At 39.8% G+C, this 24,656-nt stretch overlaps 1 protein-coding gene across 7 annotated transcripts in view; it reads left to right on the top strand.

Annotated features, from left to right (window-relative positions):
• The window catches only part of SHTN1 (shootin 1), a 105,261-nt gene that overhangs the window by 36,820 nt on the left and 43,785 nt on the right, over window positions 1–24,656 (top strand). For all 7 annotated transcript variants that reach the window (XM_027591574.2, XM_027591576.1, XM_027591577.1 and 4 more), the window contains 7 exons: window positions 342–436; window positions 6,074–6,242; window positions 8,610–8,707; window positions 10,973–11,054; window positions 14,249–14,343; window positions 19,564–19,710; window positions 22,765–22,918. In XM_027591574.2, the coding sequence (XP_027447375.1) occupies window positions 342–436; window positions 6,074–6,242; window positions 8,610–8,707; window positions 10,973–11,054; window positions 14,249–14,343; window positions 19,564–19,710; window positions 22,765–22,918 (840 nt within the window). The remainder of the gene's footprint in view (window positions 1–341; window positions 437–6,073; window positions 6,243–8,609; window positions 8,708–10,972; window positions 11,055–14,248; window positions 14,344–19,563; window positions 19,711–22,764; window positions 22,919–24,656) is intronic.

Genomic DNA, 24,656 nt, shown 5'->3' with positions numbered 1-24,656 from the left:
GAGAGATACTTTCATCTAAGTTAGTGGACGTGTCTATGTCTCCGTGTACAGCTGCATAGAAAAGACACTTAAAAAAATCCTAACTAGCTTTCTTAAAACTGTGTGCTCTAGCAGTGAAGGCTCTTTGTTGCGTTCTTTTTCCCCCCACCACGTCCAAATATTGGCTAAGATTTAATCAGGGCAGCGTCTTCCAAGACTTTTTTTTTCTTTTTCCTCCATGCTAGCTAAAGGTCTGGCGAGTTAAAGAAGTGAAGTATTCTGAATCATGGGACACAATGTGTGGGCTTCTGGAATCGCTGACTAATTTCTGAATGCTGAGACTTTTTTCCCCTCATTCCTAGTTTCTCACATGGTTATAGAGGAAGTCAATTTTATGCAGAACCATCTTGAAATAGAGAAGACTTGTCGAGAAAGTGCCGAAGCTCTGGCGACAAAGGTGAGACTCTTCAAATAAGGGAAATCTACCTGCGCTTTTTAAAAAAATTTCAACTTGCTTTTCTGAAGAGTGGTCTCCTATCCGCTTTTGCTTTTCTAATCCATTGCCTCTGCTCTGCTGAGGAGGGAAAGTGTCTAAAGTGTTGCAAATTCTCAGAGTTCTAGAATAGGATTATGTAAATATCTTAATGCTTAGGTTCTTTCCATTGTAAAAGGGGCATTTGTATGTGTGCATTTCAGCATTGGTGCTTTTGCCTCTGGAAAATGGCCCCAGAGTCGTTCGTCCAGCTGGACTTTCTAAGTGTCTATGCCTTGGGTGAACAGCTTAAAACGAACCTGGTGTGACATAAAGGGGTGCAGTGAGTGTTTCATGTTTGATTTAGATGAAAAAGTCAGCCTCCAGCCATACATTTCAGGTGATTATTTGTGAAAGCAGAGTGAGGGCATGCTGAAGGTGACCTCCAGTGCTTCACTGATTGCTTCTCGCTGATGAATTTACCAAGAGTGTAATTTTCTATATTCTGTCTCATCAGAAGTACATTATTATTATTAAAGAATGTTTTTATCTCTGTCTTACGTATTTTGGGTTGGGTAAAACGCATCTGAACCACTTCATCAGAAAATGGATTACAGCAGTTTTTAACCAAATATCAGTAATGCCGGTTGTGTGTCTTTCTCTCTTCCCCATCACCTCCCTCCAAAGTATGTCTTTGGATGTGACTGAAAGTCTGCAAATCAATCAGCCAATCTGCCTGTATCTCTCTCTATTTAATTTGGATGCATTAGCAGTGTGCTTGCTAGAGGTATTTGCTTAATTGTTTGGGTAATGACACTACATTAGAATTCATAAGATAATGCAGTCAGAACCTAAGAATATAAACATGTGCATGCAACTCCTCTTCTGTTATTCATTTGAAGAATACACAGCAATACAGACCGTTGCTTTAAAAACAGTGATTGTGTGGGTGCTTTCCCATCATTTCTCCTGCGCTACCCTTCATTAAGTGTTCACTGGTTCACAGAACTGGGTGAATTCTCTTTTCGTATCCTTTATTCTTTCTTTGGCAACAGGTAGAAAAAAATATCTGTGGAGCATACTAGCTGCTCTGAATCTTGCAGTGGCTAAGTCCAGTCCTTGTATTTTCTCTTGCTATCGTTAAGTATCTCTGTTGCCAATAGTACATGCAAAATGAGAACAGGGACTACCTTGCAGGACTGGCAGAGTTAATGGAAAGCAACAGTTTGGGAGGCAGTATATACAGGTTTTATTCCCAGTCATGTCATTTTGGTTATATGTGACCTTGGGCAAGTTATTAGTTCTGGTCTCCCGACTGCCATAGTCTCATCTCAAATGTCAGGATGGACTAGCGTTAGGACGGCAGGGAGAATGGGGCAGACTTTTCCTTTTTTCACGATGCACTCCACTCATGGGTCTGTACAGTCCCCTTTAAAAAAAAGATTTGATCCCCGCCCCTTCCTTTTTTTAGCTAACAGGTGACTTGGAGCAAGAGAATGCACCTCTCTGAGCTACAGTTGCCTTGTCCTAAGTGTCAGGGTGGACCAGCATTGATTTCTTAAGAATATCCTAGACCCACTGACGCTGGGAGTGCAGCCCAGGCCAGCTGTGTGCTGAGAAAGCTGCCAGGGGACCGTTGTCTTCATCCCTGGTTATGAACCACTGTGTTACTAATCTCAAAAGGTCAGTTTTATAATTTAGTCTGACAGTGGGATCGTTCACTTACACGGTTTGTCTTCTATTCATGAAATCTTCCGGAAATGGCTGTATGGTGGGTTTTTGAGGATACAATGTGACCTCGTGGGACTTGGAATAAAAACAGGTCAGAAAGCCTATAGTTGTGCTCATTGGATTTGGAAGATACTACAGCTTTGAATGCAAAGTTTGGAAGCTCCATTATATGCATGATCAATAAGTAGCACATCCTGATTTAGGTACCCCAACTGTCATTTTCGAAAGTAGACTCCATTTTTAAAGCAGCAACGTTTCTATAAATTTATTCTTATTTTTCTAAATCTTTGTTCTCAAGTGAATGACAAATGGAATGTTTAATTCTTAAGATGCAATTTGTATAATTTTCTTAAGAGCAAGGGTGGCTACTTTGCTAAAATGTGTAGGTTGAACTGATAAATGTAGACCAATTATTTAAACCGTATGGTTCAGATCTGCTTAAACTTGCTTATTTTGTATCTTTAAATATTCATTAAGCTGCACCCAATATAAAAACTATTTAAATTTGAATGTAGTAGAAGATTCTGTTACTGTAGGGTTATAAAAGATTTATTTTTGCTTTGTGACTTAGAATGGTTCCAAAAAACAATTAGCATGCCATTAACGTATATCACTTGATGAATAATAACTTCAATGAAATTGCTTAGCCAAAATTTGTGAATTCAGAGTTTTCAAAAATATCCAGGTAGTATGGTAATGAGATCTTTATGTACATAAATCTTATGTTTCTTCCTTCAAAATGTGAGAATGGTGTTTCAGAGAAATTGCCGTGTGGCTTTTTTTTTCTTTAAGAGTAGGCTCCTCACCCATTGTGGTGCTTGAACTCATGACCCTGAGATCAAGAGTCGCATGCTCTACCGCCTGCCAGGCGCCCCATGTGTAGCTTTTTTCTTGAGTTAGTAACTTTGTTAATGAGAGTAGTTGTATTATAGCCAGATAGTGCTGGTGGATTTTGGTGCCTGGCTTGATAGAGGCATTAAACTCTTTTGAGGGTAGAACTGTTAATGAACAAGTTATTAAGTATTATTGTGACAGTGGCCCAGGGATGAGCCTATTAAGCACCAGATGGCAAAAATTAGTATTTTTGTGCTTTTGTGAATATCCTGGAGGAAGAAAAAGTTGCATTGGATGTATATCTTGATGGAAGAAAACTAGCTGATAAAGTATTCCCAAATGCACAACCTGAACCTCTTTTGTGACTATTAGGAGCAGACACTGAATTTTTCCTGCATGTCCGTCACTGTATTGAATACTTTCTGTGTAATATCTCACTCAATCCTCACGTTATGGGGCAGAGGCTTTTTTTTTTTTTTAAAGATTTTTATTTATTTATTGAGAGAGAGAGAGAATGGTAGAGAGAGAGCATGGGAGGGAAGAAGGTCAGAGGGAGAAGCAGACTCCCTGCTGAGCAGGGAGCCCGCCGTGGGACTCGATCCCGGGACTCCAGGATCATGACCTGAGCTGAAGGCAGTCGCTTAACCAACTGAGCCACCCAGGCAGAGGCTATTTTTATCCTTAGTTCGCTGATGAAGAGGCTACCACTCTGAAAGATGAGGTTATTCTAGAGGCAGAGTCGTTGGATTATAGAGCAGGATTCTTAACTCTGATTTTATAGAAACGGATACGGAAACATTGCCTTTCTCTATATCAAAGAGTCTTCGTATTGATGTGCATTAGAATCACCTGGGACCTCAGAGAGAGTACTCTGCTGGGTTCCACTGCCAGAGATTTGGATCTGGTGAGAGCCTGTGCACTGGGATTTTTTTAAAAGCTCTCTACAAATTCTAATGTGCTAAGCTGGAAACCATTAGTTTAAGTATTAGGAAGCAGAATTACAAATGAAGGCTTGAGTGTTTTTACTTTTTCCGTCAGTTGTGGTTTTCTCCTGCCATTCAGAAAAGATGTGGCATCTTACCAGCCAGGATCCTTGAGCCTCCAGTGCCCCACTGTAGCATCCATGGTGTCAAGAACCCACAACAGGCTTTACATGAATGTTTCATCTTAAGGGAGAGGGGCTTGGAGATCATGGGCTTATCTCTCATCCCTGATCCTCTAATGTACTGTGGGGAGCTAGAAGCTGGAGCTGTGCGCTGGGGACAGGGAAGAAAGGGGCTGTGTTGGATTCCCCGAGTAGAGCTTACGAGGCTTCCCAGGGGGAATCTGGGGAAGGGTTCATAGCCATTTCTAATAGATTCTTCCTGATTCCCCAGAGAGGTCAGGGAAACCACTTGTGCTCCAGATCAGGCTACTTTAGATATAGTTAGAGTCAGTGTTACTGGGGTGAGAGTCAGATCTCCCAGTTTGAAATGGCCTGGGCTTTTCCCTGAGGGAAACCCTCTAGGGTCCTAATTATCACAAATGAAGGACCAAAGTCGGACAAGTTGCCAACATGTCTTACTCTGATGTAAGGTTTATAGTAGAGAAGGTAGTTAGCTTTCCAATGAATTAGGTTTCTGTTTCTATTTATTTCCAGTGTCAGTTATTTAATTCAGAACTTGTCTTGCTGGCCATTAGCCCTTAGTAAAAGAAAAAAAGTTGCTTTTTTTTTTAAGATTTTATTTATTTATTGACAGAGAGAGAGGGCACAAGTAGGCAGAGCAGCAGGCAGAGGGAGAGAGAGAAGCAGGCTTCCCGCGGAGCAGGGAGCCCGATGCGGGGCTCGATTCCAGGACCCCGGGATCATGACCTGAGCCAAAGGCAGATGCTTAACCGACTGAGCCACTCCGGCACCCCAGAGGTTGCATTTCTGTATGTGCATGTGTTCAGAGGAGACCTTTTATTTTTTAGTCTTGAGAAGAGAAAACATAAGGAGACCATACTTTTCCTCCTATGGGCTTTGGACCAAGTTAGTCTTTGTGTGTGCTTTGTACTAATATTGATAGGCACACAAACACGTGAACCAAAGAAGGCAATGACAGTTGAGTAACTGAAACTAAACAATTCATTTCTGCAAAGGGAATAACAAATACATTAATGTATTAGTATTTCTTTTCTTTGCTATGAACTAGAACTCTTTTTATAGAGAGAACAGAAACATATCTTGTACTTTCTTCCACTGTCAAAAGAAAAAAAAAGTAGGAATTTGTTAGTAAGGGATGTTGGAGAATCCCATGGAACCCATAGGCAAGGAGCATTTTGAGAATGGACCAGAGTCCTTTGGGAAATCCATCTCCATTATTTTTCTCTGCCTGTCTCTACACATCAGCTCCATTTTGGGCTCTGCTACAGACTGCCTTCCTCTGTTCCTCAATTCACTAGTGGATTGTGGTTGCCAACAGCTTCTGTACATCTAGACACATGGAAGGAACCTCATCTCTCTGTTCAGCCTCCAAATTTCTAGAGAAGGGATTTGACTGGCCAAGCTTGGGCTCATGTGCCTGATTCCTTGGACTGATTAGCTGCAGTCAAAGGGATGGGGTATGCTTTGGGGGAACACTGTTGTTTCCACAGGAATCCTGTGGAACAATGAAGAAGAGTAGCAGGTGTTCAGAGAAGAGGGAGGGCTGGGCTAACAAACATTTAAAGGGTGTGCCCAGCAGCAAAGAAAACACTTTCTTAAAAATGCCTTAATTAAGACTATTAAGGATGGAATAAGTTGAAATTTGATTTAATCTATACTGGTGTCTTATCTTAATTCTTCTTATGTTATCAGTTATAACTAGCATTTTCCCATGCTGCTGGCTGTAATCCAGGCATCAGGTCTTACTTTAATAAGTTTAATGCTAAAAAGTGTAAATAAAACCTTACTTCATGAATCTTCTAATTGTTAGTTCATGCTGTGGGTGTTGATGAATATGTAAGACAGAAGTACACTTAATCTGTCTATTGTTTAAAAATCCAAGACACTCATTTGACTGCTGTTAAAATAACTGTTTTTATATTTTGCCTTAGCTAAATAAAGAAAATAAAACATTGAAAAGAATCAGCATGTTGTACATGGCCAAGCTGGGACCAGATGTAATCACAGAGGAGATCAACATCGATGACGAAGATGTTAGCACAGACCCAGAAGGCACCCCAGAGACCTGTGTCTCTGTGCAGTGTCAGAAGCAGATCAAAGGTGGGACTCTGGGCTTCGTCACTGAGCATATTTTGGATAATGTTTCTCAGGCCTGGTTGCCCATTGGAATGACCTGAAAACTTTAGAACTTGGGTCCTGCTTCAAAAAATTTCGAATTTAAATGTCCCAGGGAGTAGCCCGGTTGAGAATCACGATAGGACGTAACTTTGGTGCATTATGAATTACTTTCTCATTTGGGATTAGGCACTTTTGAAAGCGTTGTCTTGATGGAAACAACCAGTGTGTAAAAATTCTTAAAAATGTGGACTATGCATTGAGATATTTTTGTTAAGCAAAAGAAAGAACGTATACAAATATATTTAGCCAATGCCTCTCGTTTGTCTGGTTCTTTTTTGGAATCTTTGGGGAGGATTCCTCCCCAGATTGCTTAAGTCTCTGCCCTCAAAGGACTTCTCATCTGATTCAGGCACTGAGCTGTAAGCAATATGCGGGTGTTCAACTTCAACGCTGTTAGACCTCACTGTGTGGGTCAGTGGGAAGTGGAATATTGCACGGTACCTCTGTTAAATACACTTTAATTTTATTCACGATTATATATACACGTGATTATATGTACACATTGTTTATGTTACAGATGGCGGAAAGGGGCTCAATAACTTTTAGGGCATTTTAGCATTAGGCACATGCCAGAAACAACACTCGCTAGCCTGTTGGTTTGGATAGAACTGCAGTTGGAAGGAGAGGGAAGGAAGTATAAAGAAAGCCATCGTTAACTGACTCTCCACCCCCTTGACCTAAGACAAAATAATATTTGTGTCGGTGGGGAGGGAGAAGAAGTTTACAGGATTTTCTTTTGTTCATGATTCTCCCCTCCTCTTAGGTTCAGATGGTATTGTCTCTCGTTCCTCCTTCAGGATTAGCCAGCCAGTGGAGAAAGAGATTTTGAAATAAGCATCTGAGAACTTTTCCAGGCTGGGTTCCTGTAAAAGCTTGATTCAATTTATAAATAACTCCAGAGAAGGTTTTTAATTAAAAGCAGTAAAAACCTGGGGTTCCCGGGTGGCGCAGTCGGTTAAGCGTCTGCCTTCAGCTCAGGTCATGATCCCAGGGTCCTGGGATCGAGCCCCGCATCGGGCTCCTTGCTTGGCAGGGAGCCTGCTTCTCCCTCTCCTTCTGCCTGCCGCTCACCCTGCTTGTGCTCGCTCTCTCTCTCCCTCTGTGTCAACTAATTAAATAAAATCTTAAAAAAAAATGCAATTAAAACCTAAGTAGCAAAACTGGAGATCTTGGTTATCAATTTTAGGACTCTGTGCTAATCTGCGTATATATATTTTTAAAAAGATTTATTTATTTATTTGAGAGAGAGAGATGGAGAGAGAGTGAGCAGAGGCAGAGGGTGAGAGAGAGGGAGAATCCTTAAGCAGACTCCTAGCTGTGTGTGGAACCTGACTTGGTGCAATCCCAGGACCCTGAGATCATGACCTGATCTCCAGGCGAAATCAAGAGTTGGACAGTCCACCGACTGAGCCACCCAGTTGCCCCTTTATATATATAAAATATATAAAATATATTTTATATTTAAAATATAAAAATATATTTTTATAAAAAAATATATTTTTTTTACTGTTTGAGTGGTGGAAGTAACTTTCATCTATCACCAGAAGCTTTTGCATTTAATGGTTGCTAATATTTTCATTTTGGTAATACAGTTTTCATTAAATTCCGATAATAAGAAATATGAAATAAATTAAGAAACAAAACAACAACTCGGTAGAGAAAATTACTAGAATTAACCTTTTTCAAATAGGTTATATTTTGAGTCCATTCAAATAATGTTTGAGGGCTATAAGTTGGCAGCAGGTCAGGATTTTTTTCTGCAAAGCAAAATCTGCAAATTATCAACTGCCCCATTTGTTTGTTATATTTTATTGTGATAAGAGCCCATGGTCATTTTAAAAGAAAGAGGAAATTGATACTATGCCTTAATTTGTTTTGCTGAAATCTTAAAAAATTTTACTTCTAAAATCCCAGATAGTTTTCTAAAATATGGGTTTGATAGCGTGCAAAGAAAACATGATCTGGTACATTTAATAACACAGTGAGATTGCATGATATAAAATTATTAATAACTGTGGCTGTATACAGGGGCACAGAAGTGAGATTTCCATCATTCTCTGCTTCTTTATTTTCATTTTAGCTGTTAAATAATCTTGACCGTAAGCTACACATGGACTGGCATATTTCAGTTCTTTTGACAAGATTGATTGCTTCTTTTAAAAAAATAAGTTTAAAAAAGTTACTACATGTGAAACTGATGATGTACTATAAGTTCACTAATTGAATTTAGATTAAAGAAATGTTTGTTTATATTGTTTCCCTCCCCTTATCTTTTCTTTAAAAATGCAGAACTTCGAGATCAAATTGTATCTGTTCAGGAGGAGAAGAAGATATTAGCGATTGAATTGGAAAATCTCAAGAGCAAACTTGCAGAAGTAATTGAAGAAGTATGTATCTTAGGCCTGAAAGGCAAGACTTCTGGTGTTTTCAGGGTGTTTGGAGACTGGCTACATTAAAAACTTGCTGTTGGAAGTTGATTTCAGGCGTGAGAACCATGTACCAATTTTTATCTTCTCTTCTACCCTCTGTTTCAAATATACAAAAAGGTGTAGAACATAAGATCGTGAACATTTGTATACTCAATACCTAGCTCACTAAGTAAAGCACCAAAATAGCAATGAAGTGTCCCTGTTGTCTCCCATATTTCACTACGGGAGGCAGATTTGTAAGAATGATATCTGCAGTTTAAGTCATCTGCTTTATTGTTGCTGGTGAAGAAGTATTTGGCTTCTCTATCAGACAGTTTGGCTTAGTTGGGAATGGCTGTCCTCTTGTATACTTCCAACCTAAGTGTATGTGATAGATGGCAGAATGGGTTCAAGTGGGTGTTTCGAGAATCTTTTTATTTTTCCTTTTGAATGGTCTTTAAGAACAGGAGCACATAATTGCCTTTCTGTGCATGACACTTTGAGGAACTGCCTTTGCAATCGTGATTTAACTTGTGTCAGTGGTTCCCAGATTCTGCAGCTCAAGCTTCTAGACCCATCCCTCAGGTGGCTTACGAATAATGCTGAGGAATCAAGGCGTTGGTCCCTTCAGTGGGCAGCCTTACCCAGCTACCTCAGTTTGCATACCTATCTTAACAGTTTTCATAAGGGCCAGAATGCGAAAAAGGTTGGGAGATGGTGTTCACCAGTTACAGCCTTGCTCACATTTACTTATGGTGTCCACCAGTTACAGCCTTGTTCACATTTCCTTACCGTGGCAGAACATACTGATGAATGGGAAGAAGGATGATGCTATTTTGGAAGCGACATTCCTTTTGGAGAGTGAATACCAGTTACTAATTCAAACCGAAACCAAAAATAGAGCTTATCCTAAAACCATCCAGTTCACAGGCTCTCTGGCATGCCGATGGATTCAGAGTCCTTTTCCAGGACCATTATCTTAGTTTGTTTCTTTTCTTTTTTTTTTTTTTTAAAGATTTCATTTATTTATTTTGAGAGAGAGAGAGAGAATGAAAGAGAGCACATGAGAGGGGGGAGGGTCAGAGGGAGAAGCAGACTCCCTGCTGAGCAGGGATCCTGATGGGGGACTCAATCCAGGGACTCCAGGATCATGACCTGAGCCGAAGGCAGTCGCTTAACCAACTGAGCCACCCAGGTGCCCCTTAGTTTGTTTCTTGACTGTAACTGTTGTAGAGAGATAAGCACATTTTGATGCACTCTCTTCCTCCATTATGATTATTTACTGATGATCCTGTTCCCCTCCCACTTAGAGGTGTTATTAGAAGCCCTTTCAGAAGTTACTTTTAGACTATTTCAGACATGTGAAAAGTAAAAAAACACCCATATGTCTACTACCTAGCTTAATACATAGTCCTGAAAACCCCAGTGTGTCCCTAACTGCATTCCCCTCACTCTCTGCCCCATTTTCCTGCACAACCATTATTCTGAATTTGGCTTTTATCATTCCAATGCATGTATTTATATTTTTTGCTACAATACATAGTATTTTGAGTGTTTTTAAATGATGTAAATGTACCTGCTTTTATTTATTTATTTTTTTTTATTTTAAGTAGGCTCCGTGCCCAACATGGGGCTTGAACTCACAACCTGAGATCATAGTCCACTGACTGAGCCAGCCAGGCACCCCTGTACCTGCTTTTTAAAATTCAGCATAGTGCATTTGAGATTTATCCACTTTGATATATGTAACTTTGCGTTCTCTCTCTCTTCCAATTGATTGATGTCAAAATTATCTCAGAAATGTAAGTTTTTGGGGAAGATTTTCATGTGTGTTTTATTTAAGGCAGAAGTCATCAAAGTTTAAAGTATTTTTTATTTAAAAAATTCAAGTATTTTTTCCTTAATTTAAATGTCATCAAAGTTCTCTGACTATATGATTTGTCTGTTGTCTGGGTGTTTTCTAGTTGGATTTTTGCCTTAAAAATATCAATCATTTACATGGGTAGGGACCAGTGCTATTTGGAATTTGTAAAGAAGTTCTCTATAAAGGTATATCCTAACTTAAATAGCTACCTTTGAGGCCTTAAGAACAACTTTAATAAAATCCCAACACAGTAAAGCCAGTTACTGCTTAAATTATAACTTCATGTTGAATGTTGAACAGCAGTTTGCGTATCACACGTCACCTTATGTCATGTTTTACAGTGTTGTGTGTTTTCTTCTCTCACAATCTCACATTTTTAGGTAAATAAAGTTAAACAAGAAAAAGATCTTTTAAACTCAGAAGTTCTTGAACAGAGGAGAGTCTTAGAAAAATGCAATAGAGGTAGGTGTTTCCAGTCTTTCTTCTCAGGTACATATGTAATTTATTTGGTTTGCATACATTTTGTGTATTGTTTTATAGCTGCGCCTAAAGAGTCTTGTAAGCAAGAATATCCTATCTTGGTTTTCCTGATTTCTAACCACAAGTCTCTCTCTTCCCGGTTATTTTATCATTCACCTTAGAGTCTTGGGACTTCTAAAAGTGCTTTCACTTGAGGAACTTCTGACCCACTTCAAACCAAAACACTTTTCTGACTACATATATCCTAGGACAAAGGTCATATTGGCTCTCCCCTCAGTATTTGTGTATTTGGTAGGTTATTTTTAATCCAGAAGAGAGGATATCTACACAGATACATGCAACATGATATGAAAAAATTTTAAGAGAATATAGAAAATGGGGCAAAGCAAAAGTAAAATTAAATACTGCTATACAAGGTTGCATGCTTGCTGTCAGGTCTTGTGCATTCCTGTCCGTGTGCAGTCAAGTTCTGGCTCTGAGCTGTCTAGCGGCCAGCGTGATGAGAGATTCACGATCATTTATATGAATCATATGAAAATGATCCTCTTGGTCACGAGAGGCAGACCTGGTCTCATGGTGAGAAGGAAATTTCTCCAAAGGCTACCTCTAGAGAAAATGGAATCCTTGTTGTAAAACACAGCATCAAGTCCCATGGGGGCTGTTTTTGCGTCCCCTGGTTCAGGACAAGGGAGTGATGCCAGAGTGCAGGAAATCTCCAAGCCTTCCCCGTTGTCATTGGTGGTAGTTCTCCACCTTTGGGTGACAAATTGAGATTTTTGAATAAATAAAGGACCTCGTGGTTCAGTGTGGGAGATACGGTAGATTGTGACATTTCTCAGCTCCTTCCACATGTAAGAAGATGGAAATGGTCTTGATGTACTGTGCTAGAAACAGAGGGTTCTACAAAGGTTAATCACGTGGATCTTGCCTTCAGAGAACCCTCTCTCTAGGAAGAGGGAGATCATATAAATAAATGCATGATGAGGACCAATCTAATTTCTTTCAGAATCCAAGTCAAAAGGGCCAGGACATGTGAAAACTCACTTTTTATTATGGTGTTCTGGACTTAGAAAAGAGAGTCAGTTATGTTGCCCAGGGCCTTCAGAGAGTCATAGTCGTCTTTGTTTTCTCCGCGAAATTTCTTTTTTAAATAGGTTTGAAAATCATTTGGCTCTCAGGGACCTATAATTCACATCACAAACCACCACTTATATTGCTTTACTGGAGTAAGACTATTCGTCTTTCCTCTGAGAAGGCAGTAGATTTACAGAGTACAGAGCTTGAAATTCTATGTCATTACACAGCAAACCAGTCCTTACTCAGTTAGGACTGAAGTGTCCTGGCGGAACATTGTGTGAAAGCAGCCATTAAGAGTGCCTTTTTAAAGACTTTATTGATATGACTCAGCTCAGGATTGAAAGTGCTTCTGTAGAAGCAGGTGGAGAGACCAGTGTGATACCTACCTATGTTGTGCCTAATTTCTAATGGCGTCATCACTCCCTTGGTCCTGTCTATATCATTATTTAAGAAAACAGGCCACAGAATGTCAAAAAGTAGCAAAGATTTTGTGTTGCTACTATTTGACAGGACCTTCCCTTTAAAGATTTCTGTCCTGATTCTTTAATTCAGAGCTCTGAGTCTGGGCCTGAATGGCTCTAAGGCTATTTCTCTTTGTAAACGTGGAGGACGCCTAAAAATAACATCTATATATAACCTTTCACATGTTTCCTTTTCTGTGAAATGCCTCGTCGATGTGTTTTGTATGCAGCTTGTATGTATATATATATTTTCTTTGTGTTCAGGTAATATACTTTTTTGGTGGAGCACATAGATTCAAATAGGAAAAGGAAAAAAAAAATCTCAATCTTTACAGTCCAAAGATAAGCACTATTAACATCGTGTATATTCTTCCAACCTTAAGAAAACCATATATATACATTAAATTGTTTGTTAAATGTGTTTATAACATTTGTGGAAGCTAAAAAAATATCAGCGAAAGAAATACCTCTTTACCCATTGATACCTTACAAGCCCCTGAATATCAGTCTCCACTTGTATCCCCTCCCTTGGATTTTTATCATTGCTTTTATTTCTAGTTCTACCAAGTATGTATATATCTCTAAATAGCATGTTGTTTCATTTTGTATGTTTTTGAACTTTATATTAATTCCATCAGCCTTGCATAATGTCCCTGTGCAATTTTTTGTTTGTGAGGTCTATCCCTGTTAAAGGGCTTTGCTCTGGTATGTTGACTTTCACCGCTGGGTAGTATGTCATTCAGTGTCTGTCCCAGAATTCACTGATCCAGTATGGTGTCGGTGGCTGTTTGAGTTTTTTCCAGTTTTTTGCTCTTCCAAGTCCTGCAGTTATGAAAATTGTTATTATGCGTCTCCTGGTGCATGTGCCCTAAGTTAACATGCCAAATGTAAAAGTTTATCTTCAACGTCAGTACATAATGCCAGATTACTTTTTAGGTAGATTTCAGCTCCTGTTAGCAGTGTGTTTGTTCCATTGTTCTGTATCCTCTCCACACTTGGTGTAACTCTGCTTCTTGATTTTTGCCAGTTCCCTCTTTGCTGAGTCTAAAAAGGTGCCTGTGTTTTTACTTTCCATTTCTCTGATTACTAATGAAGAAGAGTATCTTTCCACACATCCACTGGCCTTTCACACGTTTCCTCTTCTGTGAAGTACCTCGGTGATGTGTTTTGTATGCAGCTTGTAAAAAATAGAAATGAAGTCGTTTAAAAAATATATCTTTTGGTTCCATAAATATGCTTCTACAATGTCATTTCGACAGCAGAATCATGTTTCTTGTATATACCGTACTTCCCTGGGTCTGCCATGTGAGACCATCTGGATCATTTCACTGTTTTCAGCAGTGATGCTGAGAGTGTTCTGCAGCTTTATTGCTGGATGTGTTCATGATTTATTCTCCTGGGGGAATCGGTACATTCCTAAAAGCAGAATTGTGGAGTCAGAGGGTATGAATGGTTTTAGATTTTTGATTCACATTGCTGAGCTGCCCTCCAAAAAGGTTCGATCCATTTATATTTCAACCAGCAATGGCTGAGGGTGCTTGTATGCCGGTACAAAGAATCTTTTCAACACTGTTTTTCATCCGTATTCCTGACCGACCGTGTGGCACTTTGTCCATTTCTTTTCCTTGTCTTCCTAAGTGTCCATGTTAGCGGTAGAAGAGTATGAGGAAATGCAGGTAAACTTGGAATTGGAGAAGGACCTTCGAAAGAAGGCAGAGTCATTTGCACAAGAGGTAAGTATCCACAGAGACCTGGTTTTAAATTTGTATTTCTTAAAGAACTTTACAGATGACATGTCAAAATATGTTTTGAAGTTGAATAAGAACTTACCACTTAGAATTAAGGGAGGCCAGCTATGGAATAGTGTCAAGTTCACTAAAACAGGTGTTAAAAGATCTGGGTTCAAATTTTGGCCATGTCCGTCAGTTACTCACTCATTGTATGACCTGAGAGCAGCCCCTTAGCCTCCTTGGGGCTTCACTTTCACCACCTGTAAAATGGGTGATACTACGAGCCCAACCAAGTAGATTTTGAAATCCAATGGCACAATTCTGCAAAAGGATTTTGTACTATAAAATGCTGTTACAGGGAAAACAAATTATATTTAGGGATACCTGTCACTTGTGATGGAAAGTCCAGCTCAAGTACAGGATTTCTGTTTCAGTAGCCTTAGGAATCCAGGTTACATCTCCAAATACCATCTCAAATAACAGTATCATGCTGTTAGTATTTCTCTTCACCTGCTAGACGGTGATCTCATTACGTGAGTTGATTTTTCCACTAGCTGTGGAACATTGCCATGTTGTACATCCATCATTGTAGCCTTTCACCAAATCACATGTCAAGAGATAAGCTTTGAGCTTCTCATGTTCTGGCTTCCCTTTGCTGACGTGTTGTCGCTGGGTATTCCGTGGCCCCAGGGCTGGTTTACAGCAAAATGATGAGGTACCAGTTGGCCAAACTGTTAACAGCTCATGACGGGCTGCTGGTCTGCCTGAGATTTCCATCATGTCTCAGTATTTTGAATCTGGGTGCACACTGTAGGTTGTGAAGGAAAGTAGTTAAGGAAATGTAGAACATTCGTAGGCAGAAGTATCCAAGGTGCTGAAGGAAGACAAAGCATGGGGTTACGGGAATGACATTTGAAAATCAGATTACGGTTTTGTGCAGAAATCCTTCTGCGCGTGAATGTAGCTGTGCTAGCAATGAACTCTGTGAAAGATTTAGTCCAAGAAGATGTGATTTGAAATATTCTGATTCATTTTATTCAGAGATTTTAATGAAAGGTGAGTAAAAATTGTTATCTTATTACTTGGAAGAAAGAAAAACAATTGAAGTGTGTCACAGCCACTTGGAAAAGCTGCAGCGATATAAACAGTCGAGGGGGAGGGAGACTGGGGATAATGTGAAGATGCTTCCGCTGTAAAACTGAAAAGGTGGGCTTGTTTTGACTCGAATGCCAGGGTCTTATTTTGAGAGACATTTTCAGTTTTCCATCTGTTCGTGGAATGATGTTAGAATACAAAACAGCTGGAAGAAAACTTGGAGGGCCATGCGGTAGCAGACAAGATTGACCGAAGAAGCAGGATTCCGCTAAGAATCTGAAAATGAGTGACTTACTCTACCCACCTGGTAGTGCTCGGCGGAAAACGGCGATGCAGACACGTGACCCCGCCTGAGGCGACGGAAGAGGCGTGAGGAGGGAAAGCCAGGGCAGCCGCTCGCACTCCTCCTACCGGGAGCATCGGGGTTTGCAGCCGTGCTGGATGGTTTTACAGTATCTAGAGGCCAAATACTCAATAGTGAGAAGAAAAGTGTTGGCTTGGGTTTTTTTTTAAGATTTTTTTCTTTTTCTTTTTTTTTTTTTTAAGTAATCTCTACAGTCAATGTGGAGCTTGAACCTACAACCCCAAGATCTGGAGTTGCATATTCTACAGACTGAGCCAGCCAGGCACCCCAGAAACTGTTCTTGAGGATAAAATTAGATTAGAACCCATATACCTTCCCCTTTGCATGGTTTACAGATTCTTAGCTTCTTTTTAAGATTTATTTATTTGAGAGAGAGAGCGCATGCGCGTGAGTGGGGGCAGGGGCACAGGGAAACTCCCGCAGCCTCCGGGCAGATGCGATCATGACCTGAGTGGAAACCAAGAAGAGTCAGGTGCTTAACCGTCTGAGCCGCCCAGGTGCCCCGACTCTCAGCTTTTCAACAGATAACTACTGCTTGAAGGTGTAGGTCTTGGTTTAACAAGAGAAGTGCCAGTCTTCTGCATTTTGGTTTTTCACGTGTTCAGCAAACATCTTCGTTAGCCAGACACTGTGCTCTTGGTGGGAATATAATGGTGAAGAATGCAACCATGATCCCTGCCTCTTTGGAGCTTAGAGTCTGGAGCCTTAGAATTCAATAAAGTTAATTTACTTTATATTTTTAATTACAAAAGGAATGTTTATACCTTGTAAAAAAATACAAACAGTTCTCAAATGTGTAAAGGGAAACATGGAAAGTTTCTCCCACACTCCTGCTTCCACTTGTCCATTTAAAAAGCAAAAACGTGGGGCGCCTGGGTGGCTCAGTCGTTAAGCGTCTGCCTTCGGCTCGGGTCATGATCCCAGGGTCCTGGGATCGAGCCCCGCATCGGGCTCCCTGCTGCACGGGAAGCCTGCTTCTCCCTCTCCCACTCCCCCTGCTTGTGTTCCCTCTCTTGCTGTGTCTCTCTCTGTCAAATAAATAAAATTAAAAAAAAAATAAAAAGCAAAAACATGTGCATACACAAGGATACACACACACACACACACACACACACACACACACAGGAATATTACTCAGCCATAAAGAAAAATGAGACCTTTCCTTTTTGCGATAGCATGGGTAGACCTAGAGGGTATTAGGCTAAGTGAAATAAGTCAGAGAAAGACAAATACCATATGATTTTGCCTTTCTGTGGAATCTAAAAAACAAACTAGATCAAACAAATAAAAAGGAGAAACAGACCCACCAAAACGGAAAACAAACTGGTGGTTGCCAGAGGGGAGTAGAGGGGAGGGTAAGGGGATGGGAAATACGGGTGAAAAAAAAGGCACCATGAAAAACAAAACAAAAACTGTACCCCTCCCCCCTCAATAAGGAGGAAACAGCCAGTTGTCTTCCTGTGTTAAGTTCTTGTAGTTCTTCAATGTAACTTCAATGTTCAATGACAAATTTTCCTGTACTTTTAGAATATATTTTTCTTGTTGGTCAGTGTAGTTCTTTGTTCAAAGGCGTGGCTACCTCATTCAACGTGTAGTCTGGATATACTGTGAGACTGTTTTGTAATGAGTTCTGTTTTCTTCCCAGACAACACAGATGACATTTTAATATTCTTTTGGAAAGAATGAATCCTATAGAAGTGACATAAGCTTTTCTTCTCTTTTTCATTCTTTGAAAAGATTTATGATAATCCTTGGAAATTCTGACACCCATGATGTCATTTGTGTGATAAGAGACTACCTCCCTAACCCTAGCTGTCAGGTTCTTATCATAGTTCAAAGCCAAATTCATCAGTGTTTGGTCACTAAATTTTCTTTTAAGCACATCTTTAGAAGGCACTATATAGAATATTTCATGTTAGTGTCTTAAGGCCTAGAGAATGTAGTCTAATGAATAAGTTTTTCAAGTTACCATGGTTATCTAGAGGAATTCCTTTCCTATATGTTCTTTTCATCTTATACTATTACTATTTAGGAATCGTTACAAGGTTTTACAAAAGAAATTCACATGATTAACATCCCCAAGACATAATCTTCACTCTTTTTCTTTCTAAAATAACCAAGTTGAGATAATTCATAATCATGTAAATTTGAACAAGTTTTCCCGAGTGCTTTGTAGAGAAGGAGAACTGTTGCTTTTTCCCAAGAGCGAACCGAAGCTCGGAGAGGCAGTGCAGTGAGGGACACAGCCGCACCCTGACTGATGGTGGCCTGTGCCCCACACTGTTTGACCGCTGAATTCACAGTCTGGCCTGGTGGCCACACCGACGGCTGCCTCTCTCCCTGCTCCTGGCTTCCGAGCGCTCTTGGGGAAAGGCTCACTTGCCAGGAAGCCAAAGGACTCACTGAGTCCAGCTGCTATTTGCAGGTCTTCTTCTTGTTGGCTCCCTAAGGCATTTGCTAAGACACTGACAAGGGACCTCAACCAAGTGAAGTTGTAAGAGGGGGAAAAGGTATTTAAAAAATGACTAATAATAATAATAGTAACTCGAAATAGCTCCTTTCAGTTATATCATTGGTTTCAGATGTCAGAGACTAGATGAAATATGGGTGAGATATGGATGACTCTTCTCTAGCATGTTGATGCTTGCATTCTCACTGTCCTCGAGCTCAGCACCTATGCACGCACACACACACTCATTCCCTCGTGCCTTCGCAGCACCTTTCATTCTTATACAAAATGAGCTGTCAGGTGGACGAAGAATGTAAATCTTCCTTTAAAATGCTGTTAAGAATCTGAAACTGTGAAGGTCTAATATAAAATGGGCCTAATGTCAGAGTTTATAAAACATTTCATGTGTAGAATCACCCACTGGCTAACTTGTGTAGGGTATTAAGGAAAGGAAGTAATAGGTTAATAGAAAATAATGTTGTATTAAAAAATGTGAACTTGTAAAGACTAAATGAATAATATATGTAAGTTGCTGAATAAAGTGGCCAATAAATATTGATATACCTTTTCCCATCTCTTCTTTACCCTCCTGACCGTTAACTGCTTTCATCACTGGGGAAAAGCTAATTGGTATAAAACAAAACACTAGGTTTAGTAAATACCAGAGGAAGGAGATTAGCCAGGTGGTTAAGAGCTTGGGCTTCTAAATCAGACAGATCTTGGTTTAAATCCTGGTTTTGCCACTTTCATGTGTTCTTGGGAAAGTTGAGCCACTTTGAACCTCACTTACCTTATTAGTAAAAATGGGATAATAATAATATCTACTTGACAGTGTTATTCTAGGGATTAGATGATGTGATATATGGAAAATCATCACCGTATCTTATCACATAGTGTTAGTCAATTTTAGCTATTCAAAGCAGAAGAATTCACAGGATTGATGTATGGATTAAAATAATACGTATAAAATATTTAGTAGAGTACCTGGCATAAGATAAGTTCTTGATCAATATTATCTAGTACTATTAGTATTCATGTATTTTAAAGCAATAATAAAACATTAAAAACTGAGGTATAGGACTCAATTATTGCATATATACCTCGTTAGGGGAAGGGTGAAGATTCTTGAAGAGTGCATGAAAGTTACGGCTGAAATCATAGCAATCATTACTTCTAAAACTGTAATACTGTACAATTCGGAAATTGCCCTTAACTTTTCAATAAAAATTCCATGTACTTTCCTGTTGCTCCACTTTCAGTTGAGGAGATACGTGAGATTGATTGGTATGTACATTTTTGTAATTAACTCTTGCAGATGTTCATTGAACAGAACAAGCTAAAGAGACAAAGCCACCTTCTGCTGCAGAGCTCTGCTCCTGACCAGCAGCTTTTGAAAGCTTTAGAAGAAAATGCAAAACTCATCCAGCAACTTGAAGAAGAGAGAATTCAGCATCAGAAAAAGGTAACGGATTTTCTTCTGGCATCTTAATACATACGCACAAACATGAGAGGGCTCAATCCGGTCACTTACAGCTCCCTAGTTGGCCTTAGTAAGTCTTTCCTGTCTTTTTACTTTTTAGTAAAAATTAACTACTGTATGAACTTAATTTAGTTCCCAAGTAAAATTTACAGCGCACTATCGTAGAAGTCATAATGATCTTTAACCTGTCCAAAGGTCTGAAAAAGCAAAGGTAAGAGCAAGAACTCAAAAAGAGCTTGTATAGTGCACATAGTGCGCAGGGGGAACACCTGTGAATTGATTGTATTTTTGGAGACCGCATACACTGGGAGAGTACGTTAGTCTCGGAGAACTTACTGGAAGGCACAAGTTTTATTCAAAGAGGGAGGAAAAGTCCATGTTAGTAGTAATTGTTTGCTTAGAGAAAATTTCTCATTTTGTAAACTGGCACAAATGTATGTGTTTAAAGACTTCCCACGTGGTTATTTTATTTTGTTTGAGTGGAGCTATTCCAGCTGACACAGCCCACCTTTGTGTGCCAGGCAGAAAAGATAGTCATCCCAGTAGGTGAGAGAGAGGAGGCGGGAGGGGAGGGGAGGCAAAGACGTTTAACAAAGGCTTTGAAGGTAAAGAAACCACTTAAGAAAAATTACATCAATATTTATACTGCTTACAGTGTACCTCATTTGTGAAGAAAAGGCTGTTAGCTGCTATTTATTATCACCTGTCAAAGTCTCTTTAAACAATAATATTGACATTTAGTCCTTGGAAGTTTCTGAAGTTTTTACAAAGTTGGTCCTGAGGCAGAGCTGATTTTTTTTTTTTTTTTTTTTTTTACCCTCAGTAAGAAATGCTGGTGTACGTTTTGAATTACCATTTCAAAAAAGAGAATAAAGGAATATTTATTTTTATTTAGCTCGTGCTAGAATTTTTCAGTTCTGAAAAGTCTTATTAGTTGTAGTTAACCCATTTAGTAAATAACACAGGCCTAGAACCTACTGAATTGCACTGAGGTGTGGGACTCAGTCATTGGATATGGACCTTGTTGGGGTAGGAGGAGAGAGAAGCTGATACTGAAGATTAGCTAAAATTCACCAATGGCTACTCAGTACTTCTAATACTGTTCTACTGTACTATACAGTTGTTCTGTGTAATCTTTCATGTGTATGGTCCTAAATAGTTCTTACCTGTCTGTAAATTCCCCTGCAGATTCTCTGTCTTTTAAACACTGTGTGGGGGCACCTGGTGGCTGAGTTGGTTGAGCGACTGCCTTCGGCTCAGGTCATGATCCCGGAGTCCCGGGATCGAGTCCCGCATTGGGCTCCCTGCTCAGCAGGGAGTCTGCTTCTCCCTCTGACCCTACCCCCTCTTGTGCTCTTTCTCTCAACCTCTCTCTCAAATAAGTAAATAAAATCTTTAAAAAATAAATAAATAAACACTGTGTTGTTTCCATGGTGATAAAAGCAACATTTGCTTCTTCTAATAAACAAATGTTTAAAATACAGTACAAGTTAAAGAAGAAATTAAGATTATCCAAGAATTCCGTATCTTGGTACCTATGCAAACTTCACACAAATGGATAATTTTATGAATGTAGTTTAAATGGGATCATACCATGCCTGATTTGTTTTCAGTTGGTAATATCTTGTTCCATGTCAGCATGTAGTAAGCTTTGTGATTTTATTTTTTTTTTAAAGACTTATTTATTTTAGAGGAAGAGAGCATGGGTGGAGGAGCAGAGGGAGAGAGAATCTCAAGCAGACTCCATGCTGAGCCTGAAGCCCTATGTGGGGCTCAGTCTCACAACCCTGAGATCATGAACTGAGTCGAATTCTCAACCAACTACACCACCCAGGCATCCCAACTATGTGATTTTAAATGGTTGTATAGTATTTCAGTTAGTGAACACAGCATGATTTATTAAATACATAATATTGGTGAATATTTAAGTTATTTTCAGTTCTTTCCTGTTATGAAGAATACTGTATGAACACATGTGAATACTTGTCTTACTATTTCCTTCTTTTTTTTGAGAGAGCAAGTGTTTGAGCATAGTGGAGGAGGGGCAGAGGGTGAGGGAAAGCGAGAATCTTAAGCAGGCTCCATACAGGCTCGATCTCACGACCCTGAGATGAAATCAAGAAGCATCGGTTGCTTAATTAACTGAGCCACCCAGGCACCCCTTTACTATTTCTTTAAAGCAAGTTCTAAAAGTAGTATTTCTAAATCAAGCGGTCTTTCCTTTCCTTTCCTTTTTCTTTCCCTTTTCTTTCTTCTTTCCTGTTTTTAAGGTTTTTGACTTGTTACCAAATTGCCCTCCCCAAGGGTTCTTTATCATGCTACCTGAATTTTCTCTTAAAAACGGGTACGAAGGGAGGGATGGGGTGGCTGGGTGATAGACACTGGGGAGGGTATGTGCTATGGTGAGCACTGAATTGTGCAAGACTGTCGAATCACAGATCTGTACTTCTGAAACAAATAATGCAACATATGTTAAGAAAAAAGAAAAAGAAGAAGATAGCAGGAGGGGAAGAATGAAGGGGAGTAAGTCCTAGGGGGAGACGAACCATGAGAGACGATGGACTCTGAAAAGCAAACTGAGGGTTCTAGAGGGGAGGAGGGTAGGGGGACGGGTTAGCCTGGTGATGGGTATTAAAGAGGGCACATTCTGCGTGGAGCACTGGGTGTTATGCACAAACAATGAATCATGGAACACTACATCAAAAACTAATGATGTAATGTATGGTGATTAACATAACAATAAAAAAATTAAAAAAACGGGTACGAAGCTAATAATCAGTTTTACATGAATTTCTTAGATATTTTACCTTTTTGACCCATGTTTCAACACCTAATTATCTGAGACATTAAGTCTGCAATATATATTGACTTCAATAGCTGGTATTTTAGTATCGTCTATACTCCAGAATTTGTGTGGTTTTTAAGATGGATTGGTGTCTCTTTGCTACGAAATGCAAAGTAAAGGGAAACTGATTTTCCCTGCTTTATTTTTTCTTGACAAAGGAAGAGCTACAAAAGTCTGTTTGTGAATTACAGGTGAAAGACTTAGAAGAGCAGCTAGAAAATGCAGCACTCCACAGAGAGATTCGCAGCCTCAAACAGCAGCTAGGGCTTCTGGAGGAGGATAAAAGAGAATTGGAATTGAAATACCAGAATTCGGAGGAGAAAGCCAGAGATTTAAAGCATTCCAGTAAGTGTCCAGTGGGCTGCTGTGTCTGAGTAGTCTGTGAATTCCGCGCGCCCAGCACAAACCCCGGCCCGTAGCTAGTCCAGAACACTTGCTGAATGCTACACAGAAATACCAAGATTGGTTCAGTAGAACGGCCACCGTAGTCCAGGAATTGACAAGCACTTCGACTTCTCTGTGGAGTCAGAGCATGTGTGAGCTTCCCATACAGAATGAAGAGACAAAGATACAGCTAATCTGGGAAGACCAACATTTCAGCATTTCTCAGGGCTTCCGATAGGACAGATAGGTGTATTCATTGAGTATTTATTTTGTTCATTTTAGGGAGGGTTTTTTTTTTTCCCCCTTTCCTTTTTTAGAGAGAGCATGGGAACCAGCAGGGTTGTAGGGGAGGGGCAGAGGGAGAGAGAGAGAATCCCAAGCAGGCTCCACACCCAATGCTGAGCCTGATGTGGGGCTCGATCTCATGACCCTGAGATCATGACCTGAGCCAAAATTAAGAGTCCGATGCTTGCCCGACTGAGCCACCCAGGCGACCCTTAGGGTGCGTTTTTAAAAAGAAACTTTTAAGGTTCATACAACCCTCATCTGTGGTCTAATTATACCCATGAACTAATACTTTCAATGTCACACCTAACAATAAAATGGGCAACAATATGTATATTAAATGGAAAAACTTTTAAAACACCAGGGGATATTTAAATCAAAGGATTTATTCATTCAGTTCCAGAAGGCTTGACAGGAATGTGTGAATTGGATTATTACACAGGGATAAGTAATAAGTTTCTGTTGGAAGGTAGGTGATTTAAGGAGGCAGGTTGTTCCCTTTTATAACAGCTTCAATATTCACTTGAGGTATTTTTGGTTAATTTTATACTAGAATTTTGAAATCCGTATAGAAGAACCAAGTCGGCTTTTTTTCCCCTTTAAAAAAACATCCAGTGCTTTCTAACCCACAATGAAAATGACTTGCAATTTACTTTTTAAAAAACTGATCTAAAATTAAGAAGTGTTCCATTCTTTTTAAGTGAATATCCAGGCAGCCTGTGGCCAAAGCCATCTTTTTTATTTATGGAGGGGGCAGACACAAAAGAGAACCTGAGATTTAGTGTTGAGTATGTTTTATTTAGTATCTGCTGTGTGTATAGCCAGCCATACCCTAGGATACTATAAGAAATCTAGAAGAAAAGAAACCATGCCTTTTGTCCTTGAGGAACTCAAACTCTTTGGAGAGACAGACACATGCATATGAATAACTAGAGGACTCTTAGCCCTCAGAGAGATAGCCCACACTGCTTATTTAAGTGTTGAGAGTAGAAATAAACAGGCAGATCATTGGGGGTGCAGTCGTTCATGGAGAGAGGAATGGCTGCGGACAGAGGGAGCCATTCCTGAGTGCACACAGTATTCTGTACCTAGAGCCTACTGGAGCCCGTCTTAGAGGTATTCGCATCTGCAATGAACATTGAAATCGAGCTCCTTGAACTCATAAACTGTGTCTTGAACAGCACCAAGCATAGACCCTTTCACATTATTGGTGCCAAAATACCTGCTTCATTAAGGACGTGAATGAATTGAGTGTATAAATTCTATTTCCAGAATGCTCCTTCAGAAGAGCAAAAAGTTTCTGAAGTTACAGACATTTGAGAGTCTGAGTCTGGTTAAAACCAAGAACTCCAGGATTTGCAACTTTGGAAGGAAATTAGGTGGAGGAAGAAAGTATGTTATTAAAATTCATTAC

Source organism: Zalophus californianus, chromosome 15 (genome assembly GCF_009762305.2).
Source record: "Zalophus californianus isolate mZalCal1 chromosome 15, mZalCal1.pri.v2, whole genome shotgun sequence".
In the NCBI taxonomy this organism is placed as follows: Eukaryota; Metazoa; Chordata; class Mammalia; order Carnivora; family Otariidae; genus Zalophus; species Zalophus californianus.
Note: the sequence above shows the minus strand (reverse complement) of the source record. Positions and strands in the feature narration are given on the sequence as shown.